The sequence below is a fragment of the Mytilus galloprovincialis genome, chromosome 7 (assembly GCF_965363235.1).
Source record: "Mytilus galloprovincialis chromosome 7, xbMytGall1.hap1.1, whole genome shotgun sequence".
NCBI lineage: Eukaryota > Metazoa > Mollusca > Bivalvia > Mytilida > Mytilidae > Mytilus > Mytilus galloprovincialis.
The window spans coordinates 24,845,155-24,858,435 of record NC_134844.1 but is presented as its reverse complement, the minus strand read 5'-3'; the positions used below and the strand labels follow the sequence as shown (position 1 = coordinate 24,858,435).

General features: G+C 32.9%; 1 protein-coding gene across 1 annotated transcript in view; it reads right to left on the bottom strand.

The window, feature by feature from the left end:
• Positions 1-13,281, bottom strand: part of LOC143082616 (X-ray repair cross-complementing protein 5-like) — a 45,579-nt gene that overhangs the window by 17,222 nt on the left and 15,076 nt on the right. Inside the window, exons 7-8 of the mRNA XM_076258393.1 lie at positions 5,890-5,983; positions 5,228-5,306 (exon numbers count right to left, since the gene is read on the bottom strand). Coding sequence (XP_076114508.1) covers positions 5,228-5,306; positions 5,890-5,983 — 173 coding nt within the window. The remainder of the gene's footprint in view (positions 1-5,227; positions 5,307-5,889; positions 5,984-13,281) is intronic.

Sequence of the window (13,281 nt, the reverse complement as noted above, 5' to 3'; positions counted from 1 at the left end):
TAAAAGTATAATGGACTTGATTCCCTGGAAAGATAACTGACTTTGTGTTCTACAGTACAAAAGTTATGAGACACAAATTTAAATCAGACAAATGTTTACTACTACAGGGATCAATGGTGAGGTCTGACTGACCTGTCCATAGTAAATGTACATTGTAAATGACTCCCACCTTCACCCCAAGTCAATGATGTCCAAGTTTGGAATAAAATGACAGGTGTTTGGTCTAGCAAAGTGATATGCATATGTGACGTCTATGAGATTGACCTTGTATGTCATTCAATATTTTTGAAATGACAAACAGGAATGAATATGGTTTAGGAGTTGGTATCTCTATCTCTTACAAGTTCTCAAAACACACACAAGAGGGTGTGGGTGACCCTAGGGACTACCCCTATTTTTCATTTGATTTTTTATATTGTCCCATACATGAATATATATGGTTTAGGGGTGGGGAACTCGACCGTTATCAAGTTTTCAAACAGGAGGGGTGGGGGACACCAGTGATTTCCCCTATATTTCATTTGATTTGTTATATTGTCCAATACATGAATGTATATGGTTGAGGGGTGGGGATCTCATCTATTTCCAATTTATCAAACAGGATTGGGTAAGGTGACCCTTAGGACTGTCCCTATATTTCATTTGATTAGTCCTTTAAGGCTTTTGTCTCATACATGAAAATATATGGTTTAATTTAAAGGTGGGGATCTCGACTGTTTCCAAGTTCTCAAACAACAGGAGGGGTGGGGTGACCGCAGGGACTCCCCCTATATTTTATTTGATTTGTTATTTAGTCCCATACATGAGTATATATGGTTAAGGGGTGAGGATCTCTACTGTTTCCAAGTTCTCAAACAGGAGGGTGCAGTGACCCTAGGGACACTCCCTATCATTCATTTGATTTGTTATATTGTCCAATACATGAATATATATGGTTTATGGGTGGGGATCTCAACTGTTTTCAAATTCTCAAACAGGAAGGGGTAGAGTGGCCCCACCAACTACACCTATATTTCATATGATTTGTTATATTGTCCCATACATGAATATATATGGTTTAGGGGTGGGGATCTTGACTGTTTCAAAGTTCCCAAACAGGAGGGGTGGGGTGACCCCAGGGACTCCCCCTGTATTTCATTTGATTGGTTATACTGTCCCATACATGAATAAATATGGTTGGGGGGTGGGGATCTCGACTGTTTCCAAGTTCTAAAGCAGGAGTTTGTGGGTGACCCTAGGGACTTCACCTATATTTCATTTGATTAGTTATATAGTCCCATACATGAATGTATATGGTTGAGAGATGGGGATCTCATCCGTTTCAAAGTTATCAAACAGGAGAGGGTAGAGTGCCCCAAAGTACTCCACATACATATCATATGATTAGCTTACATTAAGGTATCATATAATCTAGTTGCACTATATGTGTAAAATAAGAAACTTCCAGCTATTTTAACTGACCCCACATCAAAATTGAGAAAAAAAATACCCATTGAAATTGCAGTAATATGTTTACACTTTAAAAGCATCTAACTTGCTTACCAATATTTATAACTGATAAAGAAAATTTATACTGTCACCTGGACCATATATATTGTTAGATATACTGTTCCCAGCTGTCACAAAGACTCGCATTGTATTGGATTTTGACATTAAAATTTGTTAAAAAGTAATTTTGAGTTTCAGTACAAAATATTTTCTGTTTTTTCATTCTTTTACATATATATTTTGGTTTTCAATTCTAGTGTTTATATTTATTTACCATGCAAAGATGTATTTTGTCATCTGTCTGATTTTTTTTAAAGTTGATCGCCAAAACCCGGAATTACCCATATCCGCTTCCGGAATCGTGTCTGATATTGTAATTTTCTCCCATGTCAGCCATTTTGTTTTCAATGTTGTTTTGTCAGATACGATTTTACTCGAATTTAAACATTATTTGTCGGCGATTTTCTGTATAAAGCTAGCGGTTGAACAAAATGAACATCGCTGTCATGAATAATAATGCTTAAAACAAGTTTTGATATCGTTTATTAGGAGACTTTGGTAAAAAGGTTTGCAATGTAATTTTTTATTTCCTCTCATGTCGGGAATGTCGAGCGTAGCCAGTAACCAAGTCGAAAGTCCGACTACAAAAGTGGAAGATCGCAGACCTCGGACAACCGCTAATTTGAACCCCTGCCTCCAAATTGAAAAGATACAAAAATTTCGTCTTATAATTTAAAATTGCCGCCAACAGCATGAACAGTGGAACTTATTTTAAGACTACTGACGTAGTTGACTACGTATTGACGACAAACAATATTCCTACGACTTTTGCCATTTGGGAAATCTAAACTACTTGTCTTTAGAGATTTTCGGCGATTAAACATTTCATACGTTTGTTCTTTGACAGCTTAGCCAAAATCTCTGGGGATAATAAACTACATAAAGATTCCTAATGTGCCCTACTTCCTATGTGCAACTTCAAAACTTTTGGATAAATCGACGATCATTTAAGGTTTTTCTGGTCATATTTTTTGTAATCAAGAATTAAAAGTCTGAAAAAACTGTCCAATTAGTTATAAATAACATAATATCCAGCTAGATAATAACGATGGCACATATTTCAGCATTTATTGTGTAGAACACAAATCTAGGGCGCTCGCATAAGGCAGCTTAACTGCCTAAAAAACTCTGCTAATTGTACAGTAGTATATATAAAACAAGCACATTCAGATAGCGTTTCAGCTTAATAGTTAATTCAGTGAATTGTTGTATTCACATTAAAAACATACAAAGATTTCAACTTGTCTTGAATGTAACATTTGGAAACATTCAAAATATAGTCATTATAACCATGAGAAATTCAGAAGAAACTGATTACACACACTTGTTTTTTATGACTCTTTTTTTCCTGAATCAGACCTTTTTAAAACCTATGATTATAATATGCCATGAAGTTGGTGGTATCTATGGTTTCATGTCTGCTCATTTTTAAATAATTTAATTTTGGATGTAATGCGTCTTCTGATTGGCTGACGTTATTTTGTTATCAGCTCATAGACATAGTGACGTCATCAACGTTTTTCATGGTTTTCTACGGTTTAAAATGGAATTTAGAATTAAATTATAAGAAATTACATTATATTTGTTCTGTCTATTCGAAATAACATAAAAAATGTGGTGCACACTACGCGCGTTATTCAGTGTGCACCAAATTTTTTATGTTATTTCTTCATAGACAGAAAAATTTGTAAGGGTTCCGCGGAACCCAGTGTCTCGCCTACTTTTGCTGTAAATTGCAGGATCAACAAAAATGAGGGAAAAAAATCAATAAAAATATTCTGTTTGATACCATGTTTGGATTGTAGGAAGCTTCTGTCCAATTTGGTAAAAAATAGTTTATGAATCTTATAAATGTTTTAAAAACTTTAACTGCAGACTGGATGTAATGTTAACTGGAAGAAAAACTAAGTCCATTTATAAGTAGAATACAGATACACAGGTACAAAATATTAACAAAATTTCCTTCTAGATACTAGCTTTTGATCATAAACAAGCTTCTGTCTTAGTTTGGTACAAATAAAAAATATGTAAGAAAGTTATCAAAATTTTTAAAAATTTAACCACAGAGTGAATGTGTTGTTTCCTGGCAGAAAAAAAAGTCATTTAAAGTATAATATGGAAAAAATGGATTTGTCATTTTACAAAATTTACTTCTGGATACTATCTTATGATCATAAACAAGCTTCTGTCCAAGTTTGGTACAAACCAACGATAGTTTAAGAAAGTTATTAAAATTTTAATAAACAGCTGCCCCATGAGCGCATGATACGCCCGACGTCTTGTGTGGAAGTTTTATGCAATAATCATAAATAGTTTCTGAGAAAGTTTTAAGCAATAACCATATATTGTTTTTGAGACACGGCGAGACATGTGAAACCCCCAACCCTGTTTTTTTTTTTACAAAAAACTAAATATCACTAAAATTAAATTTTGAATCAAAACCAAAAAGTATACAGATCTTTAGATTAATATAACAAAGAAGTGTGTAAAGTTTTAAGCAATAATCATAAATTATTTTTGAGATACGGTGCAACATGTAAAAAAACCCTCCCCTGTTTAACAAAAAATCAATAACTCCAAAATAAAGTTTTGAATCATCACCAAAAAGTGTACAGATCTTTAGATTAATATAACAAAGAAGTGTGTAAAGTTTTAAGCAATAATCATAAATTGTTTTTGAGATATGGCACAACATGTAAAAAAAAACCTCCCCCTTTTTTACAAAATACTCAATAACTCAAAAATGAAATTTTGAATCATCTCCAAAAAGTATACAGATCTTTAGATTAATAAACCAAAGACATGTGTAAAGTTTTAAGTAATAATCATAAATCGTTTTTGAGATATGGTACGACATGTAAAACAACCCTCCCCCTTTTTTACAAAATACTCAATAACTCAAAAATAAAATTTTTAATCATCACCAAAAAGTATACAGATATTAAGATTGATATAACTAAGAAGTGTTTAAAGTTTTAATCCATAATCAAGAATCGTTTTTGAGATACGGTGCGACATGTGTAAAAAACACACCCCTGTTTTAGTTACAAAGTGCCGTTACTCAAAAAGTTTTAATCTTATTTTCACCAAAAAGTATACGAATCATTTGACCATCATAAGAAACAACTATTTTAGTTTCATGAAATTTGGATAAGTCGTTCTCAAGTTACGGTGCGACATGTTTACGCCGGACAGACAGGCAGACGGATGGACGGATGGACGGACAGACACCGGACATTTGTATACCATAATACGTCCCGTCAAAATTTTGACGGGCGTATAAAAACTACAACCACAGAGTGATGTAATGTTTTCCCGCAGAAAAACTGAGTGCATTTATAGGTAAAATACGGAAAAAATGGAATCTTATTTTCACAAAATTTACTTCTGGATACTATCTTATGATCATAAATAAGCTTCTGTCCAAGTTTGGTAGAAATCCAGTATGGTTTAAGAAAGTTATTAAAATTTCAAAAACTTTAACCACAGAGTGAATATTTGTGGACGCCGCCGCCGCCGCCGACAACGGAATGTAGGATTGCTTAGTCTCACTTTTTCGACTAAAGTCGAAGGGTCGACAAAAAATATTACAGTCATTCCTTAATTAATTTCAATATTGTTAGTTTAAAACAAGGTGCAAAAATGTCTTTTGTAAAGAAAACAACAATTGTACACAAACCTGAAGCTGTGGACTACCAGCATGTGGATTGTCATTGTTTGTGAATAACAGGATTCTTTTGGATCCAACTTTCTGTGTACTGTAAAAACATAATAAAACGAATGTCATCATATTAAAATTATTTCTACAGTAAACTAGTTAAGTGATCAGAATTCTTGTACTGTGGATTCATCATTTATCATGGATTATCAATGTTTGTACATTTCATGGGTAGAAGTGAACATTGAATTTAAATGTTTAACAAAATACATGTACAAATTTTCTATTAGCTTGTATGCAGACTGGAAATCCAGGAAATCAACTTTCGAAAAATTACAATTTTTCCTCATCCATTAAAAATTGGTACCCACGAAATTAAATGAATCCACAGTACTTACACTTTCTTTTTATTATCACCATCGTCACATAAAGACATTATTCATTACTTCCAAATTTTGCACTTGAGTACAATTTTCTGTAGTATTGTTTTTTATTCTGATGATAGTGCCCTAGCCATTGAAACATGTCAATCTCATTAAATTACTACAGCAATCCCTAAAGTGTTATTGTAAAAACTGATTTCATGTTTTATATTTTTTAATATAAGTTTTTAATTTCCCCAAAAATCTGCACCATTTGTTATTACCATGTTTTATAAATAAATTTCTAAATGACAACTATACCTGTTTGAAAACATGTTTTGGCAGGTCCATAGTGCTTCATGTAAGGAAAATGCTGTACTGTGTCCAAAATCTTTACCAAACTTCTTATAGCCATCTGTAAAAATAGGATTTAAAAAAAGTTGTGTTATAATGAAAAAAATACAATTTCTTGACACTACGTTTAAAGATAACAATTCAAAACTTTATCCTAATTAATACATAATTCTCAAGATTTTGGAATACCTATCTTCACAGTACACTGATGAAGTTTGTCTGTAAGTTCTATGATGGACTTAGGGAATCACTGAAGCATGACGGGAGCGGCCCCCTCTTCTGCAGTCAGTGAGCCCCACTTATGAAAATTTCTGAATCCGCCACTGTAAATTTCTTTGAAATTTTCATGGACAGGATTCGGTAGATAGAATGATGTGCTAAATGAACAATGTTTTTTTTTTTCTATCTATATAGTAATGATACAAGTCTGGAATGATGATAACTTGCAAGTCAGCCCCATAAGGGGTTTGATAGTATGAATGCAATCTTTGCCCCAAATATTTTAATCCCTATGGTTGAAGGGTTCTCTGTTTATCATCAACAACAGATAAAAAAGTGATTCACAATACACAATGACTGTTTGACACATGGGTATAAAGAGAAGAAATATGACTGAATTCATACACCACTAAAGACAGTGATTGAATAGTACTATATTCTTCAAATTACATAGAAACCAGAGCCCTGTGAAAGCCTGTCTTCTTTATGTGGGGGTTTATCATCCAGCTTATATTCTGCACAAAGACAATCTAGCAATTTCACCAATGAGGAAGAAGTGACATTGACACTTATATCATGTTATGGACCTTTGCCTTGAGATAAAATAATAAAAGATAAAAGTTGCATAATCTTGCTTTAAACACTGGTTAAAAAAAATATTACAAATCCTTCTAGTGAAAAGTAACAGTTGTACACTAAAAATGGCTCAGGTTCCAAAAGCTTGTCAAATTTGTGCCGAGAATATTCAAATTCGGTGGAAATGTTTGAATTGTAAAACATTACTGTGTAATACATGTGGTCAGAGGCATGTAAGTGACACACTTTACCATGAACATCAGGTTGTTGACCTAGATAATATTGAAAGAATGCAAACTTACGATTTGACAAAATGTTCTTTCCATCCTAAAAATTGTGTTTCACTGTACTGCTGGGAGTGTAAACAAACTATCTGTGTTGATTGCTTGGGGAAAACACACCATGGACACACTTTGGAGACATTAGAAGCAGCTAGAGTGAGTTTGAAAAAAACACTTTGGAATCATCAAGCAAAAATCAATAGTCAGCATCTTAATTTATGCTACAGTGAGAAAGAAAAGATACAGAAAGAAATGAGGCTCCATAAAGGAAAATTTTAAGAGGAAAAGCAAAAAATTCTAGAATATGATTTATACTTGAAAGAAGAAATATCTCGCAGAACTGAACTCCTTCTAGAGGAACTTATAGACGAAATAAGAACAAGTGCACATGATATTAATACCAGAGCTACCAAACTTAATTATAGAATTAAAATGTTGCATAAAACAAACTCAGCAATTGAAAATAAGAAAGAAAGTTTTGATATTCACACACTGAGGTCAGTAACCGAGCTGTCCACAAATGTACTAAAACTTCCAGTAGATAGTTTTCTTTCCACTAAAACAATACCGAGCAGCAGCAAGCAGTTCTGTCCAGGTCAGAGCAGACAGGAACTTCAAGACGTAATAAAACATTTGGCGGGATCGTTGAAAACAGTTCAACCATACGTTCCTAGTTCTATTGAATTCAAAGTATCAACTCATTCAGTACAGATTTGACATCAATATCATCGATCAAATCAAAAGAAGACTGTACAATTTTAATAAGCAGTAAACAAGATACAAATTTTAGGCAAGTGGACCTGGAACAAGAGAAAATAATAGAAGAAGAAAAAAATATGAAATTTCATGATTTCGCAATCACAAAATCGAACACTGTATTATATGCCATAGTAGATGACAATTGCATAAAAGAGGTGAAAAGTAATGGACAGACTAGTGACTTTTATATATTTTCTAGTGATAATCCTCAGACACCTACAGCCCTACACGTCACAAATGCTGGATTAGTACTCGTAAGTACAATAGAAAAAGGAGGACTGCCTTACATAATTACTGACACTAGTCAACGACAAGTTATGGTTTTATCTAAGTGTGGTGATATTCTGAGGATTCATGAGTCTGATCCAATCGGGCATAGATTATTCATACATCCTGACAAACTATCTTCTAATGATACTGGAGAAATCTGTGTTATAGATAAGACCTCTCAGACAAGTGGAATTATAGTGATAATAGACTCAGATCATCTTCTCAAATGGATTTTCCATGGAATGAAAGAGGAAAAATTTGATCCAATAGATGTTGTTACCACTCCCACCGGAAACCTTGTAATTAGTGAGTCCCATGGAACATTACTTATCATGAACTATGACTGTGTTATCCTTTAAAAGCAATCCACGATAGAACTTGGAATAGAATTTCCCCATTGTTTAGATATAAACAATAAAGGGGTGCTCACTGTCACCAGTAATAGACAATATTTCAAGCATAAAGCAAAATTATTTTTGTTCAAATTTTCTGGTTTCTGATAGTGTTTAGTAATTGCTTATAAATACATCTTAATGTTATTTTGTCATCTTTATGCAAATATGAAGGGGTGGAAAAGATATCTATGTCCCCCCATTTTACTCCCTCTCTTCCCCATATTCCTGCTCCTTTCACCCTCTGACATTCCTATGTTACCATTACTACTGTCCATCCCCTCAAGTATTGTACAGCCATTAGCTAATTGCTGCAATTTTTCATTATGAATTATTTAATTAAAATTAATAGATACTTGACTTACCAGAAATGGAGTAAAATTTGTGAAAAATTGATCTAGATATATGCAAATCATGACATACAAGAAAGCTGGGTATTCTGACCTAGGTAAACTTTTAATTTGTCAAAAATGCTGCTGGTACGCTATCATATTCATTTTGTTTATTTTACCTCTTAATGTATCTAAGCTATCCCTTTACAATTTTTATTATTTTATTATGAACAATTGTTGATGTAGATTCGCTCGTGTATGTAACAATGTTTTAGATTTTAACGAGAGAAATTTATGTATTACTGAAAAATTATTACACCAGGGTTTTCGATATCACAAACTAGTCAAAACATTTACTAAATTTTATCATCGGTATAAAGACATCATTCGTAAATATAGCTCAACATGCAGACTTCTTATACGTTCAGGTATTTCACATCCAATTTTTTATGGAAATATTCTTTATAAAGCACAAAGGTGTCAGTATTCACCTCAGAAACTTACAAAACCTTTGAATAGACCTATTCAGAAGGGATATAATTACGATACTGTTGTCAAGTCATTAAAGATTGCATATTTTGGCGTTAATATTGAGTCACTGATAAGGTCTTTGCGTCGTAACTAAACACATTTATTCTAAAAACAGTTGTTGGCATGACACGGGTTATGTTCTTCTCATATATGTTATGATGGTTTGATACTAAACCCCTAACGGGAAGGATTGTGCCTGATGTTCATATGATGAAATCATAATCTTTCAGTCAGTTTAATTGAAGTCTGGAGCTGGCATGTCAGTTAACTGCTAGTAGTCTGTTGTTATTTATGTATAATTGTCATTTTGTTTATTTTCTTTGGTTACATCTTCTGACATCAGACTCGGACTTCTCTTGAACTGAATTTTAATGTGCGTATTGTTATGCGTTTTCTTTTCTACATTGGTTAGAGGTATAGGGGGAGGGTTGAGATCTCACAAACATGTTTAACCCCGCCGCATTTTTGCGCCTGTCCCAAGTCAGGAGCCTCTGGCCTTTGTTAGTCTTGTATTATTTTAATTTTAGTTTCTTGTGTACAATTTGGAAATTAGTATGGCGTTCATTGTCACTGAACTGGTATATATTTGTTTAGGGGCCAGCTGAAGGACGCCTCCGGGTGCGGGAATTTCTTGCTACATTGAAGACCTGTTGGTGACCTTCTGCTGTTGTTTTTTTATTTGGTCAGGTTGTTGTCTCTTTGACACATTCCCCATTTCCATTCTCAATTTTACCCTAGGTTGAAGGGCTACTTTCAATTTAATGCATAGAAAACAAGTACATGTATAATAAGATACCAAGCCCCCAGGCCATAAAAAAGAATAGGTCTGTTTGCCCAAACGCTACCTACCCAGAAAAAAGCTGCCTACTCAAATTCTTTTATTGTCCTGATTTGAAGAAGTTTTTTTTTAATCAGATAGGCATGAAGACTCATAAACACCCGATACTTCAATTTCTCTTTTTGAAAAAAAAAAGCCCCATCACACTATTATTATTCCATGTTTAGTGAATTAATCTTGCTTTTGCATACATTTCAAAGTTTCAAGTTGCTGTACGCCTTAAACCAAAACTTAAAGTTGATACTGTAAGGACAAAGGTATAGACAAGAAAACTAATTATTTACTTGTGAAGGATGGACATTAAAACAACTGAGATACTGGGTCTTTTTTATTCATTCTTTGGTCATGATGATTAAATTCTGATGTCTCAGACAAGTCTTAATCTTTTCCAAATATAGTTTAATAAATGTTGTCATGAAAATAAAATTTTAAGTCATGGAAAGCGACATTTTTCAGGAATTACAAGAAAAAGATCTTTTGGACCTGAAAAATTGAAGAAAGGTCAAAATTATTGCTGTTCATGATACTATTTCAGGTGTTGTATTTATTCTGATAATTTATGTTGTAGAAGGAAACTTGTTAATTCTTTTTTAATATCAAATAGAATTAAGGAATAACAGTACTGCAATTGAAGAGTTGCCACCGTCAATTGGCGGTTTGACAGTCGCAAATGCAGTTTTACTGGAGACACGTAGCGGAGACAGTAAAAAGGAAATTTGTGACTGTCAAATAAAAATTGACGGTGGCAACTCTTCAACTACAGTACTGTTGTGGTATGGTAGTCTGTTGTACCATGATGTAATTTGAGGGGGTTCTGATAACCCTTCTTATGCATTACATTTGATACGCTTTTATTTTTAAACATGGATGCCTTAGGTTATACCAGGTACTGTGAATTCAGAAATTATTGCATGAATTTATTATTGCGATTTAAAAAAAAAAGAAGACAAAAATGTGAGATTAATAATTATTGCCATTTTAGAAAAACCTGCATACAGATATATGTATCAGAGTTCTGATTAATGCATATTAGAATCAGAGTTCTCATTAATGCATATTAGAATCAGAGTTCTCATTAATGCATATTAGAATCAGAGTTCTCATTAATGCATATTAGAATCAGAGTTCTCATTAATGCATATTAGAATCAGAGTTCTCATTAATGCAATACTTGAAAAGTCCCATTAATAAAAAGCTTACAATAATTTCTGAATTTACAGTACATAAAGACCAATCTGATTAAAATCAAACTTTGACTGCCCTAGTTTACTGATATATTTCTGCCAGACATCATCTGATCAATTTTGATTTTAAAATCAGACTTTGTATTTTATAATATAAAATTACAAATATGTAAATAGATTATTGTTATCTTTTATCAAGTGGCCTTACACATTGTTACATGAGCATAATGATAGTATAATCTAAACGCATCATATTTCCAATATATAAACATTGTACAGGTGTTTTTTATACAAAACTAATAGCAGTTTCCTACATAAATGTATTTCCTGTCTTACATTGAAATTCTTTCAGGTCTAAGTCATGCTACACATATAAGATATAATACCTTCCAAAAGGCAATTTTCAATTTTTAAAGTTTGCAAAGGGAAACAACTCCTTTGTAGAACAACATGAGTCCGTTCTTATACAGAGTAAGTGATACAATAAAAGCAATCAACCATGTCTCTCAGACAGTCATCTGCATCTTACACTATTTCTTTTAAACAACAATTACACTTGGTAATTTCATGTACAGTTACTGAGTAACACACCTCATCTTCCAGACTAATCCTATTGCGTATAGTGGGTAAGATTTCGTACTTTGGCATGAAGTAAAATAACAGACGTCTTGCTAGTTTGATAATGTAATGAAAGCTAAAAGAAGTACGTCAACTATAGTGACGTTACAATCGAGCGGCACGCTTTACTATACATCTAGTAAGCAGACTTTACAACAAATCCCATCCAAAGAGGTGCAGCACTAGATGAAAATGAGGTCAAGGCTATGTGAAAAAGACTGGCCAACAAGGTTTCATAAAAAATGTTTGCTTTCCTATGTAAATATGTACAATTGATCCCAAACAACAAAGCAAAAAGAACTGAATAGAAAAATATAAAACAGAACTAGACAATTGAAGAAGCCTGTATGACAACACTGGTCATCAGTAGATTCATTCCAACATACTTTCTACAGATGATCAATTATCTAAAATTTCAAAAGACTGAACATCGAACAAATGTTGTAATACTTAAAGAGCATTAAAAGAGTAGTTTTTTCTAATACAGTCCATCAAACTCAAAATTAAAACTGAATGTGGGGGTATAAACACAGCCAAGATTTATTAATTCTATGCAAAAGGAATGGGGAAAGTGTCTCTAAGAAGACCTCCAAAACAATTTTGATTTAAATCAATGAAGTAGTTTCAAAAAAGAAAGGAGAGATGTAATTTTCCACCCATTTTTTCATAGAATCTATATGTCCTCATCTCTCATTTTGGTACACTTACATTCAATAAACTGTAATGGCAAACTAAAAGAGAAAACAATTGCATACAATATAGGCATCTACAGTTATGATGTGGGGATGTCATAAATGACTATCAACTCTTTCATTTATAAATAAACTTTGATTGATTGTGTCATCATGTTATATAATTCATCATGATAAAGCATTGAGGAATGAAATTACAAAACATACAAGCAAACTTTCCGAGGAACTTAAAATGGAGGTAAAAAAGACAAAAGCCAATCTGGAAAATCAGTCACATAATATAGAACGGAACATATGTTATCTAGTCCAGAAGATTTTAACAATCACCAAGGAAACAAGTAATTCTGATATCATGTGCATTCATGAAGTTAAAAAAGAAATTGAAGAATATTTACTTAATGTTAAACTTTCAAATGTTAATTTACCAACTAAAGTAAACACATTTCTAGTAGCTGACTTTCAGGAGAATTGTGTTGAAAACTTTTATGGAATATTACAAAATTCTGTAATTGATTTGGAAATTGTAATTAGAACATACAACACTAATCTTAAGTCAATTACTTCATTATTAACCACAGACTATACCATTTGTTTAGGAAGCAAAGAAGATTCTCTTATAAGGAATGTCAAAATAGCTAGTGTCCATGGGCAACTGGAAACATTACAA